Genomic DNA, 19,652 nt, shown 5'->3' with positions numbered 1-19,652 from the left:
CTCCCTATCTGAGGGGCCATCACATGTTGTACCCCCAGGACTCATATTGCCTGTGTAGTCTATTATTTTACATCATGGAAGTCAGCTCAATGATCTGTATACCTGATAAAGACATCTGATAAAATATCAAACCTACCAAATATAACTGAATAGGAAAAATAAAATAAATCCTTTCTCCTAGACATCATCTCAAACTTTTTGTGAGAGACACAGCATGAGGGCCCCTCAAAAATTCTGTAGTTCATTTCTCCCAAAGATGCGTACCAGTATATGAGCTGGCTTAATGACTTCAAGTGCTTTTGCAAGTACTGAGGACATGGCTGTCAGCTGGTTTCTTATCTGTTCTGAAGGCATGCTTTGCAAATGAGGACCAAGGGGAGCATCTTCTCGAGTAGCGTAATTCAAATCAGATCCAAAACTAAGGGTCCGAGAAGTGTGGTCAATGCGAACCTTTGAAAATTAAATATTATCGGCAGTTAAATCTATATGCATATATGAAGTCATTCTACAAACGAATGACTTTTGATAAAAAATTTCAACTGAATTTGAGAAAATAACGTTTAATACAAAAACTAAAGATTCCACTCAGTATAGCTTTAAAATGGTGCCACGGTACTAAAAGCTGAGAAACAAAGGACATGTGTTTTTAGTCCTCAAAGGCCTGCTACCTCAGTGTCGCACATACCTGCAGGTCGCAGTGTCTGGCTGCATCTACTATGGCACGTTCCAGTTGGAAAGCATCAACAAAAGGAACCAGAGAAGTCAAACGAGAAAACTCAATGCTCTGATAAATTTGTGCCACCTGCATAAAAAACACAAGGTTACTAATAGCTATCATTTATTCAGCATTTTTAGGTGTAGTCTCATGACAACCATGGGAAGTAGAGAAATTATGCCCATTTTTCAGAGAAAAGAAACTGAAGTTCAAAGTATCTGTTAACAGTACATTGCTAGAGCTAGCCATTCTAATAAAGCGCTCAACCCCAAATCCTATGCTTTAAAACACAATCTTTTTAAATCCTTTCATAAAACAAACAAAAATAAATGGTTACTTATTTGTAGATAAAGACCTGCTACTTATCTAATTCATCTGAGTGTTTTTTATAGAATTATCTGTCTGAAGGAGACTGGCAGCATTACTATTTAAGTTATACTGCTAATTAACCTTCGACCACTTGTATAGCACATGAGAAATAACACTGCTCACACGTACAAGAGAAAGCAGGTCAATGAAATGCGCATGAATACTGAAGTGAATGTAATAGCTCCACCCAAATGGAACAAATGGAAGACAACACAGGAACATTTAAGCTGTATTATAAATCTTTAACAGTCAAATCTAAATAAGAAATCAGACTAAAACACGTTAAAAGACTGGTAATACGTAGTGTTAGTAGGAGAAAAGGCTTTCTAATGTACTTCTGGTAGGAGGGGCCAGTAACAGAATCTTTTCAGGAGCCATTAAAGGTTTAAATGTGTAAACTCTGACTTATTCCACTTCTTATACTACGGAAAGTAACAGAAACATCGAAAGATACATTATGAAAGATGTCCACTGCAACGTTTTTCTAAGAGCAAAAACCTAGAAATAAGATTTCCATCAATAGTCTGAATTAATAAATCATGGCAACCTTAGACAATGAAAAAAAATGCAGGGATTAAATGGAGTAAGGCAGACCCTTACATTACTAACAAGGGAAAACACACCAAGACAGTGTTTCAACAAAAAAGCAGTTACAGATTACATGATATAATAAGACTAATTTTGGACAGGAAGTAGAATCTGGGGAGGCTCCCAGATTCTAGGCCATTCCTAAATCTTTCAGTTTTGCAATCAAAACAAGAGGAGAAATTCCAGTTCTTACATATAACATTCATTTTAAAATTTTTACCTGCTGGAGAAGACGGAGTATGGTGTTGTTTTGCAGCTGTGGGACATACTGTTGCAACTCTGGTTCCTTTTCAGGTTGGTCCCTAACCCAATTTAGAACCTAAAAAACCAATTAAATTGAAAAAAAATTATACTTTCTAAGTAACAGATACTAAAACATCTGCAAAACTTTTTCAATTTTAACATACGAAAACATCGCAATGCAAATACAAAATGTGATGTGAAGCTATTGATACTTGTCTGAAGGTGACTGACAGCGATGGCTAAAAATTAGTCGTGCTGCTAATTTACCTCCAAAAGTTTATTTAGCACATCAGAAATATCTTTTCTCTTGAGATAAAGAAAAAAGACAATGAAATGTGCAGTAAATTCAAATGCATAGGACATACGTTTCTCTCTTAACAGAAACACAACCAACCTAAAACTGCCAACAGGGCAGGCTACATGGTGGTATCACCAAAACCTAAGCACAAAGGCTTACCTTTGTCACTCTCTCACAGAGTTTCAGTGGGTTAAATTCTACTTCGAGCCAATTATAAAGGTCTTTCACTTCTGGAACAACATATTGTAGTACATTGAATCTGACCTACAGTAAGCAAAAAAAAAGATTTAATTGTTGAGGGAAATTTTCAAACTGGGATTCTAAATTGAGTATAAATTGAAAAAATATATAGAATTTGATATCTGGAAAATGACTGAAAGATTGCCTAGCCTCAACCTTCAAATTTACCAAAGAAGAATCTAGGACAATCACGTTGTGTCTCTCGCCCCAAATTATGCAGCTTCCTATAATAAAAAGCCCCACGAGAACTTAAAAGAGAAATAAAAACCCTAAACAACATCAATAAAATATTTCCAAAAACAACTCATATGGCCAAAATAATCTAATTTATTATCAATAACAAGTAAAACACCAGTTTACAAATAACTGAACCACAAAATTTATCACGGCACCATCGTTCTTAATAGCCCCAAACTAGAAAAACTCAGGAAAAACAGGAACCAGGTTCATGTAATACACAAAAATGGTCAGTGAACAGTAACACTGAACTCAAGGAAATGTCACAAATATAACACTTAGGAAAAGAATTTCACAATTCCATTTATATGAAATTTAAATTTCATAAAATCCATAAACAGGCAAATCTGTGATGTTATAAATCAGGACAGTAGCTATTCTTGGGGGTTTTAGAAAGTGATGACTAGAAAAAAAACCTTTAAGAATTTACCCAATTACATTTATGCTTTGTACTTTTTAAAAACTGTTAGTTTAATAACATTGTTTATATTTAAATAGAACTCAACTTTCTTTCGCAATCAAGATACTGCCTGCATAATCTTACCTATAAAGGAAACAAAACAGTGGCATTATTTTATAAACCCAAAAACTGCCCATAAGCAACTTGTATCTCACCTGTGCTTTAACCTAGAATATGTACTGCATGAGACCTTTGAACTGCTAACCCAAAGACAGTTCAAGTGCAGGGACACAGTAAAATCCAAAAGTATAGGAATACATACCACAGAGACCAAGTCACAAGACTGAGGCAAATGTTGGAGGTCCCATCCCCAAAATAGGACGATGTCTATGTACTGGAGCACCCTAGTCTAATGCCAACACAAAACGGTACATGACACATGTCCCACAACATCTGGATACTTCCCTCATAAGTGCCTAGAATATGCTGAGGGAATGTGCTAAGACAGGCTATCCTAACCTAATAAAGTATATTTCTCACTAAAATTAATAATTGGCTTTCTGATCTAACAATCAGTCTTTTATGAACTAAATTAATCTGAGTCTGTTCCTGAGATAATGGAATCGTTTTTTAGGTGCTTACAAATTCAGCAACTCGAGCCCAAAGCTCAGATCTGAACCATAAATGTACAGTAAACTCACCAAGATTTTATACATGCCTCTTGGCAGTCAGCTCATCTATTCACCTGACACAAACCAGTACCTTCTTTTATAAACATCTACACTTATCTATGGGCACGATGAGGACCCAAACTTGGATGTTCCTACAGCTGGCTCAAGGCCCTCCAACACTAACTCCCTGAATCAGTACATAACAGACCGATTTTTAATAACCTGTTCACAGACACAGGTTTAAGAGATATGGCTTATACATCCATTTGACACACTTTTTCAGTATTAAAAACAAAAACAAAATTTAAAACATATTTGCTAATAAAACCCCTTCCTAAAAACAATGCTATTGTTTTGTTACATTTAATCCTAAATCAGTCCCATAAAAACTTGCCACAACACAAAGCTGATTTCTGTGAGCAGTGTCAGCACAATGAAACATGGAGGTAAAGACATAGAAATACTGTTTTATAGATTAAGTTATTTTTAAAATTTGACTACAAAGAAAATTTGCCGTACTACTATAACAGAAATACGTTATAAGAGAAAACTGCTGCTATAGAGAACTTATGACAGTAACACCCCTATCTGCAGTTTTACTTTCTGCAGTTACCTGCGGTCTATAAATATTAAATGGAAAATTCCTGAAGTAAGTAGTTTGTAAATTGTAAATGGTGTGCAACTCTGAGTAGTGTGAGAAAATCTCACACAGTCCTGTTCCATCCCACTCAGGACGTTCATCATCCCTCTGTCCAGCACGCCTAAGCGGTATCACCATCTGGGTTATCATATCAACACCACCACAATGGTTGTGTTCAAGTAACCCTTATTTTACTTAATAATGGCCACAAAGAGCAAGAGTAGAGATACTGACAATTCGGATATGCTAAAGAAGGAAGATGAAAAGTGCTTTAAGTGAAAAAGTGAGTATAATACAATATTTTGAGAAAGCACATTCACTTAACTTTTATTACAAAATATTGTTATAACTGTTCAATTTGATTTTTAGTTATTATCAACTTCTTATTGTGCCTAATTTATAAATGTATCCCCCATGGATAAGGGGAAATTATTATAGGTCCTACCTAAATTGACCAATTCTGTCAGGAAAGTTAAGGCCATTCCTCAAGCACTTGTCCCTCTTTTTTTCTCGTCCCAAAGTAATTTGCCAGAGGTGTACCACAATAACCACTAAGTCACACTACTGTCAATCAGAATCCCTAAAATCGAAACTCCTCTGGGATACAAATTCCATTTAAGTATCACTTGCCTGGCATATAATAGGCACTCACAGGATAAATTTCTGCTGTGAGAGAAGAATGTAAAACACTGTAGAGATACACAAATCCTAAGCTCCATATTCTGAAATTGATTTAGTTTATATAGAGGGGAAAACCTAGAAATCTGCACTTCAAAAAGTACCTCACACACAATTTCAGTGCACAGCCCTGATTAAGAACCACTTTTAGTAACGAGAGAAAAAAGTTGAAAATATTTCAGTTGTCCACAATCAGACCTAATCTACTTCACATTCTTTCTTAGACTCACTCTTGTATTTCCAACATGTCAGCTTGATTAGATTTCCTACAGCTCCCTAAAATAAGCCATGAACCTTCTTGCCCAGCATTATTCTTCAGAGTGGTCCATACGATTCCTCAGAGCTAGTCCAAGTCTCATCTGCTACATCAAATTTAACTAGAGATTAATCACCTCAACTGAACGGTGGAGAGTTACATCAGCAGTTCTCAAACCTGTCCACGCATCAGAATCCCCAGCAACGAATCAGAATTCCCAGTATTTAATCATGAATTATAAAACCTGACCATAAAGTTTTCTGTTCAAATCTATAAGAATGCTCAAACTTATACCAACCATATCATTAATAAGTCCAATTCGTGTTGGTGGGGCTTGAAGACCTAGCAGCGTTGCAAGGCGTCGCTGTTTTTCAACTATAATGCCGTCCATATCCAGAAGTCGAGCAATATCAGTACGCTCAGGGGTAATAGGAATGGAAAGAGTGGCCAAGAGGACTCTAGTAGACATTCTGGAGAACAAAATTACAAATATGTTAAAGTTGTAAATGTTACTTGATTAGCAGAAACACATAACTCTTTAATCATCTGGTACGATATGCCAGTGACAGCCTATGTACACCACCATGGTGAAACATTCACAAATGTTCACTGAAGCATGAAATTAATTTTTTAAAAAATGGACTGCGCTAAAACAAATACCTGGACAATGAGAACTTCATCCACCCACTTACTACTGTGAATGGTTTTTAGCTACAGAAAAAGACTAGGTTAAATGGCAAGACAGACATATTTGCATACCCCATACTTCCTTATAAAAACAAGACAGCTTTAAAAACTAAGGAAAAGAAAGGGAAAATTATAAGGACCATAAGGGAACACAATTAAGAGGTGGGAGCAAAAGATAAATTTTAGCTTCCTTAAAACACATGAGGAAAGTTGGGGTGAATTCAGAGCACCGTTGGACACTAAGGACTGTGGGCTCTGCAACCCGAATCAAGGGTTGGAATCTCAGCTTTACCATTTCCAAGACTGAAACCTGAGGCAACACACTGAATTTTGAGTCACAAGGCTGCTGTGAAGATTAAGCAAAATGAAGTACATAGAGCTAAGTAGCCTAATGCTTATTACAGTCCTCTCTAAAGAGAGGGTATAGAAGCACCTTAAAGGAAACCAAGTTTTTCCTTATTTCAGACGTGGGTTACATAAGGGACAGTGAATGACATAATGAACACTGTCCCTAAGAGTTTCAAAAAAATATACCAGAAAAATTCTTTTAGTCAGTTCTATGTATTGCTGTAAAGCCAAAAGGGAAAACAATTTGGTGTACATAATTCTACTAGAGGCCAAAATAACATGGTCTACCAATAAGAAAAAAAGAACACTATGCGAGTCGCCTAAGTCCAACTGAAATGTTTTTTTAAAAATAATTTTAAAATATCTTAAGGAAAATAGGCTATATGTAATGTTAAAAAGAAAAGCATCTTAGATTATTAGGCTATAGACCCTTTTTCATATTCATCTATATATGTACCCCAAATATGCTACAGTTAACATTTTATAATCAGAAAAAAAAGTTAACTTGATAGGAGTATTTACTTTTTTAGGTGTTTAGTTTGTTCTAAGAAGAGATTCTAAATACCTGTATGTGGAGAGAAAGCTTATACCTTAAAACGATCTTTCCTAACATTCCATCTTTCTCAATTGGGCTTTTGGTAGAGTTGGTTATTACACAAAAATACGGCTACTGAAGACCAAGAATACTGCCCAAGAAGAACATCCAGAGACATTTCTGGTAGACAAACTGGAGGAACTGCTACTGGAATCCAAGGGCTAGAGACTAGGGACGCTGCTAAACATCCTAAATGCACGGTCCCCACAACAAAGCGTTATCCAACCCCAAATGTCAATAGTGCAGAGGGGGAGAAACTCTAATCTAGCGTAGTACCTTGCCATTTAATAGAAGATATTTGTTTCATAATTTCAATTCTTTCCAACTATAACATTCTTACCTTTGCATCTCTTCTTGTGTAAGATTCTTTCTCATTTCTCTAGATAGATGGTAAAGACGATGGAGTGTAGATGCATGAAAAAGAGCATTTCCCGATTTCCAAAACACAGTTGAGACTTTGTTATAGTAATTTGCCATCAACTGAGGTTTGGGTGGTTTTTTAGACAAAGAGAATAGCCCATGAATATCTTCCACAGCTTTGAATGCTTCCTAAAATTAAGTGGTATAAATTAGTTACACTGAATTCTAAACAAACAAAAAAGTCTAATTCAAATCTCTTTACGCAACTTAAAGTACACTTAATAAAAGAGGCAAATAAAAAGCCTACATGTGTGGTTTTCATTCATCTCTAACTTAATTATCTGATAAGTTTCTGAAAACTGCCACAATTACAAAAATCCTTAAACTTCTTAAAGTAGACAGAGCAGGCTTTTTTTTTTTAATGTGATTATCATACCATTTGGGGGAATATATAGAAAATCTGAATGGACATAAAACACAATATAAAGGTTATTTCCAAGTCATAACTATGAATAGTTGCTTCCTTTTATTTATCCGTTTTTTCTATAATGAGCATGTTTACTTGTCTTCTAGAAAACTTATTTTTTCCTGTTTAATTTATCAGGTAGTTATTTTTTTAAGGGTGTTCCTATAAAGAAGGAAGCTATTATTAGAAGGGAGGGGGAAATCAAATCACATTTTCATTTGGCTGAAAAACTACCAATTTTTTAGTTTCTTCCTCTGTAATTTCAATTAGGTTGGGGGGGTGTCAAATATATAAGAGCTTCAAACTATGACTACAAAATTCTGTGAAAATGTCTTTGCAGAATTCTTAAGAGTAAAAAGGCCAAGTAGAGGACCAGATTCCCAACATAAATGAGATCTACAACATAGGACACCCACTACGTGTGCTTACTAAGCCCAAGCAGCGCTAAGAAACCTAGGAGACAATCTAGTGCAGTGCTTCTCCACTATCTCCACTAGAAGACAAGTTTGTGTTTTTAATTCTCAACTTGTTACCAATACATTTTAAAATACAAAATGACTACAAAAACAAAATGGAAAGACAAGCTGGTTTTTTTTTGTTTTGTTTTGTTTTTTTAATGAGAGTAACGAGACACAAAATTACCATGAAATTGCTATAAAGAAAACAACTTTGTCTTTAATCAGACCAGTGAAGAGTTCACAGACTGGCATCAGGCACTAAACCATACTTTGAGCAGCACTAAGAATAAGCTATTGCATATGGAAAAAACCTGGTTCCAAAAGAGATTTTACATGATTTGGCCCAGATTTCATAGCAGGCAACTAGAATCCCCACCCAGAACTTTCCCTACTCCATCAGATGATCTTAAATTCCTCATGTATTATTAAAATTAACCAACATCTATCAAGATGAAGATACTCATTAAGGGGAAAAAAAGTAACATGAGCTATTATTACTTCAGAAAAAAAGCTAGTAGTTCACGCCATACCTGCCACAATTCCATGCTGATAGCGCTGTCCAACTGAACAAGCCTGGTTTCCAAATGCATGGACTGGCTCTCTGGATTATTAAGATTGATTGCCGTACTTTGGTTATGGTGGCGTTGAATCTGAGTCAAGTGCATTCTCAAATTGTCGCACAGCTTACGGAATTCGGCCTTACGGGTATACTGGAGGCAGAATTTGAAAGCTATAAACACAAATGTAAAACACATTAGGTATTTTCCACCATGAACTCAAGCATTTGAATAGGTTTTACTTCACATATTAAGATGAGTATTTAACAAATTTACTGAACTTATCAGTCTTCAGAAGTGATCAGAGTCCTAATACTCCATGTGCCCTGACTACCTCACCTTCTGGACATAGTCTTCAGTCCTGTCCTAGAACTAAAATATAGTTCTAAGAGTTTACGAATGGGAAATTATTCAAATTTAGGTCTGGGAAGACTCACCTTTCAAACACTTCTCTCTTCAAATCCTAAAGAGCAAAAAGAAATCTAGCCCGAAATACAGATGACACTTGAATAACACAGGTTTGAACTACACAGGTCCACTTATAAGCAAATTTTTATTGATTTATTTTTCAATAAATACTGTAAACTTATTTTCCCTTCCTTATAATTCTCTTAATAACATTTTCTTTGCTCTAGCTTACTTTTTTACAGGAATACAGTATGTAATACATATACAAAATGTGTTACTCAGCTGTTATCAGTAAGGCTTCCAGTCAGCAATAGGCTATTAGTAGTTACATTTTGGGGGAGTCAAAAGTTCTACGAATATTTTTAACTGCATGGGGGGATGAGGGGTTGGTGCCCGTAACCCACAAGCTGTTCAAGAGTCAACTGTATGATAAACTGTGATCTTAGAAAGCAACAAACTTTTGTACTAATTAAAACTACATAATACAAATTAGGGTTTATGGTAGCCTAATTTCAACTGTCTACATAGATGTAAATATGAACTATTTGCTGTCATTAAAATATTAATATTTTAATTATTTAATGGACATTTATTAGTGATTAATTTTAAAGTATTAATTAAAATAGTAATTCTGTCATATATGCATTAGAATTCAGGGGAATTCTGCTTTTTAAAAATAGTTTTCCTATTTTGATAGACCTAAAACAAAGAAATAGTTTAACTTCAAGTTAATATTATCTCAGTAATTATCAAAAAGTCCAAGTTTATTTGTGTAAAGTGAAAATTCATATAAGCTAGCAAATTCATGTGAGCAAAATGGAACAGATTCTAATATTCCTAATAAAATATTCATAATCGAAGTCACTTAAAACTTGAATAAATAAATGTCAATCATCCCCATAGTAAAAAGAATCACAACGCAAACTCGTGCCAAGGCCAAAGTAGGAAAAAGCCAAGAGCCACTCTCAAGTCACACATATCGCAGTCACAGATGGTTTTTTTCTTACTGACAGTAAGAAAAAAGAGACATCAGGAAAACAATAGCTCTTCAGATTAAAAGTATATGTAGTATGTCAAAGGGATACTTTTTATGACGATCCAAAGTCATCAAGAAGGCTTAGTTCCATATTTAGTAATACTGTTTAAGAAAGGAAAAATATACACTTTTCATGAAATCCTAAATCCAGAGCTTTAAAAGACCTTAGAAAACCAGTGCGCAGTTAGGTAGCTTGCCCAAAACATGCAGTCGTGGGGTTAAAAACAGAACTCGAATTTATCATAAAGTGATCAAAAAGTTGTTTATTTTCTCTGCAAAATTACAAAATGACTTAAAAGGTCTTTCAGACATCAATGAAGTATATTTCATATAGAATTACCTTAACTAGTAAAACAAGTTCCTTACACTCACTTATTTAATATTCGCAGGAAAGACAACCATCTTTCGGCAAGGATAAAAACTATATAAAGTAAGTACTATGGAGAAAAGTAGGTTAACAATAATAGTTAATCTTTTGCAAAATCTATTAAGTTAACTTTTCAAATCAGTTCTTGTTTTACCTTGTTGGGCGATATCATGGTAGAGACGCTCTACTCTAGAATTGTTTCGAAGAAGGTCCAAACACTGTCTGTATGATTCCCACAGGAATTTAACCCATGGAGTTAAAAGTAATCTGTCAGTACGATCCTGTGTGTCTTCGCCACTTACAGCACTTAGGAGAACACTACAAAAACATTAAAAATGTTGAAAACACTTTTAGACATGGTTTCCTATTTTGCTATATAACTAAAAAACCAAAACCAACAATGAGCATTATAAAACAGTGGAAGTTCTTCTTATAACTTAGAAAGCTGTCACTTAGTATCCAAGTATTTGAATTCCCAACCTATATTACAACCATTTAAATTACTACACATCTACCTATTTGAAGGCTGTAATATTCCACCTTCCACTAAACATTGAGTACATGATTTTTTTGGTTACCATATATTTCAAATTTCAAATGTAAGCAGTCTTTCTAGTAAGCATCTACTTCAAATGAGGATGATAGAGACATATGTAAAGAAAAACAGAGAAAAATTTGTTAGTTCAATCCACATACCTCTCAGGAGTTTGAATATTATCCAGATCTTCTATGTCTAAGACCATCTGCTGGGATTCTTCTTTAGCAGCTTCAGTTTTTTCCTCTGCCAATTTCAAATATGCCCTTACAACATCCTCTAGAGATTTGATGTTCACCTAACCAAAAAAAAAAAAAAAACTTAAAACTTTTTTCTCAGAAAATTCTGGAAAAGTAATTCAGGAGAATTAAACCATAAAATATTTTAAAAGCAAAGTTTATAATATAACGTATTAACTTTGAAAGGTAAGTTCCACCGAAAATTACTAAAAGCACTTATCAAAAATATAAAACCTAGATATGTTCATACCTGTTGACAAATGTTCTTATACTGGTATAATCCTTCTTTAGCCAAATGGCTCTTGCGAAGATCCACACAAAGTTCCAAGTATTTCAGCATGATTGGCTCGTGTATTTTTTGCCATGTTCTATGTTTCTTACTTTTCATAACATCATAAAGAACATCCAAAGCAGGTTGCTTTTTGCCAACCTCAAGAAATTCTGGAAAAGTAATTCAGGAGAATTAAAATCAGTTATATACACTACACAAAAGTCTTAAATCTTGCTTTTTAAATTGGTTGTTTTAATTTCTGAACTCAATAATCACCTTTTTAGAGGTCACTTTTTTTTTTACTTCTAAAGCTATGCCGAAATTATCCAAGGTAAAAACAATGAAAACCTGGTACGACCTCAAAATATAATCTACAGGTAAAGCTGGATTTCACTTAATTTACACTGTACCAAACTTATCTAAGTGATTTGAAAAACACATTAAATTGACATTGTTCATTTAAGACCAACTATTTATGCAGGTCTATTTCTGGGCTCTCTATTCTGATCATTCTCTATTGATCTATGTGTCTAGTTTTTTGCCAATACCTCACTGTCTGGATTCCTATAAAGGAATGTACGGTAAAGTCTTGAAACCAGGTAGTGAGTGAATGCTCCAATGCTGTTCTTCAGTGTTGTGCTGGCTAAACTAGTCTTTTGCCTTTCCATATAAACTTTGGAATTAGTTTGTGGATATCTACGAAAGAGAATTTTAATTGGGATTTTTAATGACTTTGTACATCAAGTTCAGAAGACCTGACAACAAAATTTAGTCTTCCGACCCATGCACACAGAGTATTTCCCCACTTATTTATCGCAGTCAAAACATGAAAAAAGTATTAAGACAAATCCCAAATGAGTAACATTCTATAAAATGCCAGACCAGCACTCCTCAAAACTATTGATGTCATCAACAAGGAAAGTCTAAGAAACTATCACAACCAAGGAACCTTAGGATAGGACAACTAAATATAATGTGGTACCTTGAATGAGATCTTGATGTACAAAAAGGACATAAGAGAAAGCCGTGGAAATCCAAATAAAGTATCGCCTAAAGTATAATAAGTATTTGTTCATTAGTTGTGACAAATGTACCATCACCATGATGTGTTTTACATGAGAATTCTCTGTACCATCTTTGCAATAATTTTGTAAATCTCAAGCTACTAAAATTAAGTTTATTTTTAAAAACCTGGAAAAAAATCTTAGAATGTGGAGCAAAGAGACTTACACTCTTGAATTTAATACCACCTAAACCTGAAGGCATTCTGTATGTAGCAGTATTTTGAATCCAGTTCCAATATTAGGTTTCGTGTATACTGCTCATTTTGAAATTCAGCCAAAAGCAAAGGCTGCTCTATCACATTACTTTTGACTAAATTTAAAATTTGCCTAATTTTTTCTCACTTTTTACTTTATTTGCACACTTAATAGAAAGAGGGGAAAGGGTTATTTAACATAAATCATTTGGTTATATTCAACTTAAAATTCAATAACTGCCACATTTCACATACACAAAAAAAGTTCCACTGAACATTAGAAAAATAATTTGGGAGAACAAAAATACCAGCTTACACTATAAAAAAAGTCTTAAAATACTACATCTCCATTTCTTTTAACCTAACAATGGCATTACTTAACAGGCAACTCTGTGCTGGGCAAAGAATAGGCAAAAAAGTTCCTTATTTGGGGGTTTTACTAGCTCTACAGATTTAGCAATTCTCTATTAGTTAGTCTTCCAACTATCACATCTTTCAGGAATGTTGCTTGTGAACATTCCTTCCCCCAACTCTCTAGTAAAAAGCTTGCAACAGGATAAATCGCAAAATATACTGAAATACGTATCTTTACACAATATCCTACTTCATCCCGTATATCAAATCATATTCCTCACATGCAAATGAATGCAAACCCCTCTTCAATAGTTCAAGTTAATAAACCCAATATTGATCCTGTCATCATGAAAGTTCATTTTCAGTTGTCAGTTTTATTACTCCTGCCCCCCCTCAAAGATCCTACGAAATGAAACAAAGATGTAATACAATCAGATACTTTGTTGGAATAAGCCTTTCCTGTTTAAAGGGGATGACCTACCGATCTTTACTGGAGTATGCACACACAGTTATTTTCTAAAATCTAACAGTATTTTAGGTGTTTTTCACAACTATTTAACAAAAACAGTCTCTATCAGCCGAAAAATTGGGAGCAAATGTTTTTAAATTTATCCTTTACATTAAGAATATCACAGCAACACCACCAAAATGACATATCTAATTCCCAATCTTAAAATGAAGATTTAAATCTTATACTACTGCATGTAAGTACTGTCCGTATCCTTGTAACACAGAATAGGCACAAAGAGAATTGAAGTTGAGAGCCGGCCCCAGCATGGTGTGATGACAAAATACTAAACTGTCTAAAATTAATTCACTTTCCAAACCTCTTATTTTTAAATGAGAGTGTGGTTTCTTAATGTCGTAAGTCTTTTTTAGGGAAAAAATTGAAAGTATTTTTCACTTCCTAAACAGTCAATCAAAATTTGATTCTAAATCCCATACTTTCAACTCTGAAATAGGTTCAAACAAGCCAAAGCAAATGCATGAAAAAAATAATTTTTAATAGGACAGACACTTCCCCCCACCCCACCCCCCGCAACCATCACCAAGAAAAAAAGAAAACATGAATCCCAGGCAAGGATAATTTTAAAAGAAAAAACTGGAATCGAAACAGATTCATCATGATAATGCATGATGGTGTGTTTCTGTCCTTACCGTAACATGTACAAGAAGGACTTACTCTGAAATTATCTAATTTGGGGGAAAAAAATCTTGTTTTTTGAGGCTAGAAAGAACTATCGCACACTAAAACCTCTATTGTAAGGTTTAAAGAGATGTTCATTTCCAAATTGATATTCTTGAAATAAAAATAACAATCTGGAATTATAAATTAGTAGGAGTGGGCATTGTGAGCTTACTTTTCAAAACACAATGTCTGAAACTATGTATCTACAAGAAAAGTTTAGGCCAGCCCTTCGATTTTACTAATTTATTTTTGCAACAGACCAAGTAGATAAGCTATAATGTTACACAATTTGTGGGTTTAATAACAACTTTATTTTTAAGTCACTGATGTAAAGTGTAAATTAAAAAGCTGTTACAGGGTCAGGAGCAACTAATTTGGCACTAACAATATTATCTGGGGGGAAAAAAGGCTTTTTCCAAGGTGATTCTGGGACATGAATTTTTTTTGCTTGTAACTGCTGCACCAGGTTCTAGTCTTCCTGAATGATTACTGTAATTGTTTCCAAAAATATTGCTCTAATATACAGACTCAGGGTGACTTAAAGGACTATTGTACTTAAAATTATTCACATTTTATGAAGATAATGCAATAGATTAGGTCTAAATGTGTTTGAGGTCACAAATGTTATAAAGCATTTAGATGAGATTACGTCTATTGAATAAAATGTGCTTTTATCCATCCTATTTAGTTTTGCAAGCAGTGCCATATGCTACCCACAATCTGCTCACCTTGACACTTTATGAAGAACTCATTCACAAGATCAAAGATACAGAAATTACTACATGAATGGTAAGCTATTTCATCTTTACCACAGAAAACACCCAACCTACAGCTTAAAAGGGCTGCAGCTAGGAGTCAACACAGCCTTTTTTGAGGACTATACAAGTTCAAGCCCCTACCCAGCAGTATCCCCTTCTCATCTTGCCTACTTTACTTTCAGATGCTTTCCCCAAACTGCTCTTCATAAATCAAATCAATTTCAACTTAAAAAAATATTTAAGATTTGTTACACATCATACATCCCCTCTCATTTTAAAAAGTTATTGAAATACTAAGTTCATATGAAGACTCAGAAGGGAGGCGTGATGAAGGAAATAAGGCCTGAACAAAGTAAATGCGTAATATTTAAGCCATTAAGATTACAGTGCTTTAGACTATTAGAATAGAAAAAAAAAATATGCCTGTTGGTAAAGCATCCAAATGACTATGAAACAGATCTACAATAGCAAATAGTAATAATTTTATTATTCTAAAACTATAATTCTAAGTTTCAAAACTTAAAAGAAATCCCTAACTTTGCTACAAATTTGTAGCTTAAATTTCCATTTCAACCTATTTCTTTTCCATAAATTAATGTCCTTAAACTTTTCCCATTCTAATCATTAGACAGATGGCTGATTAGAATGAGTTATCAGATCAGAGGTTGTAGTTTTAACTGTTTTTAAAACAATTACTCTATTCCACATAATGTACCCTGTTCCACATACTATGTTACTCCCTCCAAACTGTTACTTTAGTTAGAAATAAACATTGGGACAAACACATCTCCGGCCCTGAAAGACTACCTGTAGTATCAATTTTATGTAATGACTGACTTTGACCTTTTCGCAAGAGAAATTTTCAAACAAAATAAACATAATACTGTAGCACACACAGTATATCCACCTACAACACGGATCAGACCCAAAACTTGTTTGGGTGGAGGAAAGGTGAAAATAAAGAGCTATGGACACCCTAACACAAATTGCTAAGCAAAACAAACCAAACAAAAAAACTCTAAACAAGTTTTTAAAAAGACCAGAGGCACATTACATTTGCATTCCCATAATGCCAACGTAATAAATGCCTACTGAATAGACCGAGACACGCACGAGTTTTTCCCGAAAGGGCCCGTGGCTTAAATACACATGTGAAAAGAGAAATCGGAGGCAGCAAGGCTGTAGCGAAAAGAATCATCTGGAAGTCAAGAGACCTCCGTTTTAGTCTCCTGGCTCAACAACTAACTCCCGGAGTGACCTTGGGCAAACCATTCTCTCTCTCTCTAGGCCTGTTTGGTTGTCTTTTAGAAAGAACTTCAAGTCTCTATCGTATAGTATTAACTCTATTCCAACTTCCTGTGATTCGGAATAGGCTTTTGGACTGCCAATAATCAATGCCAGAAAAAAAAGTAGTAAACAAGTTAAATGGGTCAGAGTCTCCGAAGTAGAGAGACAGTGGCTAGAGAAGAGTAAGTGGACCCTGACCCAGCAAAGCACGGCGCTAGATTTGAGGGCCCGGAGGGCTCTGCGAGCGAGGAGGCCGGAGGTGGAACTGCCCGTCTCCCGGCTCTGGCGGGAGGTGGAGTCGAGGTTCTCGCGTGCATTGTCCCCGGGAGGGAGCCATGTTTCTTCCTCCCCGGCACTCCCAGATGGCGGCCAGGGGCGCGGGGCCTAAGCAGACGAATGACCCATGGCCCGAAGAACAAGGCGGTGCGGTACAGGGTGGAGGAGCTCCAGCCGCGCAGGCCTGCCTCCTAGGCCGCGACCCCGGAGACGCACTAGGAGGCGACCGGGGGAAGGAAGGGCCCCCAGGGCGACGGTTCCCGGCTCCGCGCCTCCCAACCCCTGGTCGGTTGGAGCGAGACGAGAAATCATGCCCAACTACGGGCCGGGTCGGCGGCGGGCAGGCCGCGTCGGCCTCCTCTCCAACCGCAGTCTGACGGCGGAGCAGCGAGCAGCAGACTCGGGCCCCTCGACCTCCGAGGCCTCGGGCCGCCCCAGCCTGGTGCGCCCCGATCCCCTACTCACCGTTGGCACGTTTGAGGGCATTTTCCGGCCTCTGGAAATAGGCCGGCATCTTGGCAGCAGGCTCAGCTCACCCGGCGTCAGCGAACTCCTGAGTGGCCCGGACCGGGAGAGGAGACGAAGGGGAACCAGCGTGAGGTTCCACGCGCCTCGCCAGCAGTCGCCCGCGCCCAGCCGGCCAGAGACGGAAAGGAGGGAGCCACGTGACCCCTGCGCGGCGGCGGCGCCGCCGCCTAGGCCCCGGATGTAGGAGCGGGTCTCCGCGTGCGCGCCGCCCCTCTCACGCGCGCAGGCGCGCTGGCGTCACGCGCGCCGGCTGACGTGGCGGCGGCGTGCATGGTCTGCCCGCTTCCGTGCCGTCTTGGAACTGCGAAGGGAAACTTTAGGGAAACGGTTGTCAGACCCTTCTTTCCTCAAGCGAGAATTGGAGTGAGAAAGGTGAGGTTTGAATGACAGTTTCTGTCTGGCTAGAAGGCAGGCGTCTGCAGAGATTCATTTTTACTATGATTTGTGCGGATCATGCAAAGATACAATCAAGTCCTGTCCGCCTAGGGAGAGGCCCATTTTGGCAGAGTGAAAATGCGGAATTTATCCGTTTAGCCGAAATATATTGAGCAGGTAGTTATATTTAGGCCCGCGCTGCTCACCACTGGGAAATGGTGGTGACCTGTCACATCACGAACTAGTATGGTAAGGAGGGTCGCAGTGGATAACTAAACAAATAAGCTTATTTCATATCTAAGTAAAATAAAAAAGTTTGTGCCCCAGAGATTGCCTGAGGAATGTTGAGCTGAGACTAGTGACAGAGCAGTCTGGCAGGGGGCAAAAGCCCTGCAGCAGAACAGACTTGCATAGTGTTTGAAAATACGTGGAATGTTGTCGCTTCTACATTCAGCACACAACACGAGCAAGAAAAAAGAGCTTTAGAGAAAAGAAAATCAGTTTATAACAGGCTCTTCGCTACAGTCTTTATTATCGATTAACGATCTTAATGTTCAAACATTAACTATTATACCTGGAATTTGTAAGCCATTTAAACTAAATCTAAGTACTCAAGCCCTTGGTATGGAATTAAGATGAGTTCAGAAGAAAAATTCAGAAAGCAGCAGTGGAATAAATTGTTGCAAATTTATTACACATTTTGTAATAATGGAGGGGATGTGTGAATTAATGAGAGTACTACATTAGTGAACGAAGAAACCACAGTACATACACTCAAAAAGCATTTCCCCTCATTCTGCCTCAGCAAAGAGGTTTTTCTGTTCAACTAAATTATCACTGTAAAGAAAGAAAATTTGGGAAATGCAGACACAAAAAAATAAACCACAAATTCTAAAAAAGGTTATTTTAAAATTAAGTTCAGAAAGTTCTTTCTCCAAAGCACTTAGACCACTCCAAATTTTTGAGCTTACTCCCAAAAACTAAGAGCCAGACAGGGTTAAGCAACAAGTACTAAGAAGCTACAGCAACTGTTTTATGGGGCAGGATCCAGAGACTCATTCGTGTATATAATAATTAAGTCAAAATTAAAGAGCTAAACATAAGAGCAAATATAGCTCTTAAATGCAGTAGATCGAAAACTAGTAGGCCATAGAGAAACATAACAATAAAAAGGAAACCTGACCTAAATAGAAAAACCTTTCCAACATTCTTAACATTTCCACTATAGCTCGTTGATTAGTACTTATTATTTGAGTATTAATAAAGCAAGACAAACACTAGAAAATTGGAAGGTAAAATGAAATTCAGTACCTCTATATGTTTCTCTTTTTCTCTTTCAAGTTATTTAAAGTATATGAAGCATTTGGTAATATAATAACCAATGGTCATTTAAGTGCATTAAGTAAAATTGTGTATTTGTGAATAAGAAAAGGATATAATGTCAATTTCCAAGATAAATGTACCAATTTTACCAACAGGTATTTCAGTACCAACTAACAGCCGTGATGTTAGATGCTGGGAATAAAAAGATGCAAGATGCCTGCTTTCAAGGAGTTGATGATTCACTGGTAAAGTGAGTGATAGATGAGTACACACTAAGGGACAAGATGGGATCTTCTCTGGGCCAGGAGAAAGCATAATTACTTGCTGTTGATTAATACTCACCTAGTAAAAAACAAGCAACCTAAATATACTAGAAGCCACTTTAGGAAGTGATAAAAGGAAGTGATCAGGCTGATCGATGAAGGTTTTTCCCTAATGAAGCTACTTTTGTATCACATATTACTGGATAATTTCTCTAACACAATGTTTTGGAGTTTTTTCTGATTTGATTGGAATAAATAAGATTCTCAAAAAAACAGATGTTAAGAGCACAACAGAGGTCCTGCCTTATACATTTTGCAACATAATATCTTACAGCTTTAAAACAAATATCATGTTTTACAGTTTACAAAATGTTTTCAC

General features: G+C 36.4%; 1 protein-coding gene and 2 non-coding genes across 3 annotated transcripts in view; all 3 read right to left on the bottom strand.

Moving 5' to 3' along the window:
* Nucleotides 1-17,453, bottom strand: part of EIF3A (eukaryotic translation initiation factor 3 subunit A) — a 28,147-nt gene extending 10,694 nt beyond the window's left edge. The window contains exons 1-11 of the mRNA XM_039870882.1: nt 17,250-17,453; nt 11,642-11,832; nt 11,314-11,450; nt 10,772-10,935; nt 8,780-8,979; nt 7,306-7,514; nt 5,634-5,805; nt 2,373-2,477; nt 1,893-1,991; nt 686-802; nt 265-450 (exon numbers count right to left, since the gene is read on the bottom strand). Of these exons, the coding sequence (XP_039726816.1) occupies nt 265-450; nt 686-802; nt 1,893-1,991; nt 2,373-2,477; nt 5,634-5,805; nt 7,306-7,514; nt 8,780-8,979; nt 10,772-10,935; nt 11,314-11,450; nt 11,642-11,832; nt 17,250-17,298 (1,629 nt within the window). The 5' untranslated portion in view covers nt 17,299-17,453. The remainder of the gene's footprint in view (nt 1-264; nt 451-685; nt 803-1,892; nt 1,992-2,372; nt 2,478-5,633; nt 5,806-7,305; nt 7,515-8,779; nt 8,980-10,771; nt 10,936-11,313; nt 11,451-11,641; nt 11,833-17,249) is intronic.
* Nucleotides 1,112-1,242, bottom strand: LOC120608924 (small nucleolar RNA SNORA19). Its single transcript, XR_005654569.1, has one exon. It is a non-coding gene; the product is annotated as a small nucleolar RNA SNORA19 (small nucleolar RNA).
* Nucleotides 2,126-2,256, bottom strand: LOC120608925 (small nucleolar RNA SNORA19). The gene has a single exon (XR_005654570.1). It is a non-coding gene; the product is annotated as a small nucleolar RNA SNORA19 (small nucleolar RNA).
* Nucleotides 17,454-19,652: the final 2,199 nt, after the last annotated feature.

Source organism: Pteropus medius, unplaced genomic scaffold (assembly GCF_902729225.1).
Source record: "Pteropus medius unplaced genomic scaffold, Ma_sr-lr_union100, whole genome shotgun sequence".
Taxonomy (NCBI): domain Eukaryota; kingdom Metazoa; phylum Chordata; class Mammalia; order Chiroptera; family Pteropodidae; genus Pteropus; species Pteropus medius.
Note: the sequence above shows the minus strand (reverse complement) of the source record. Positions and strands in the feature narration are given on the sequence as shown.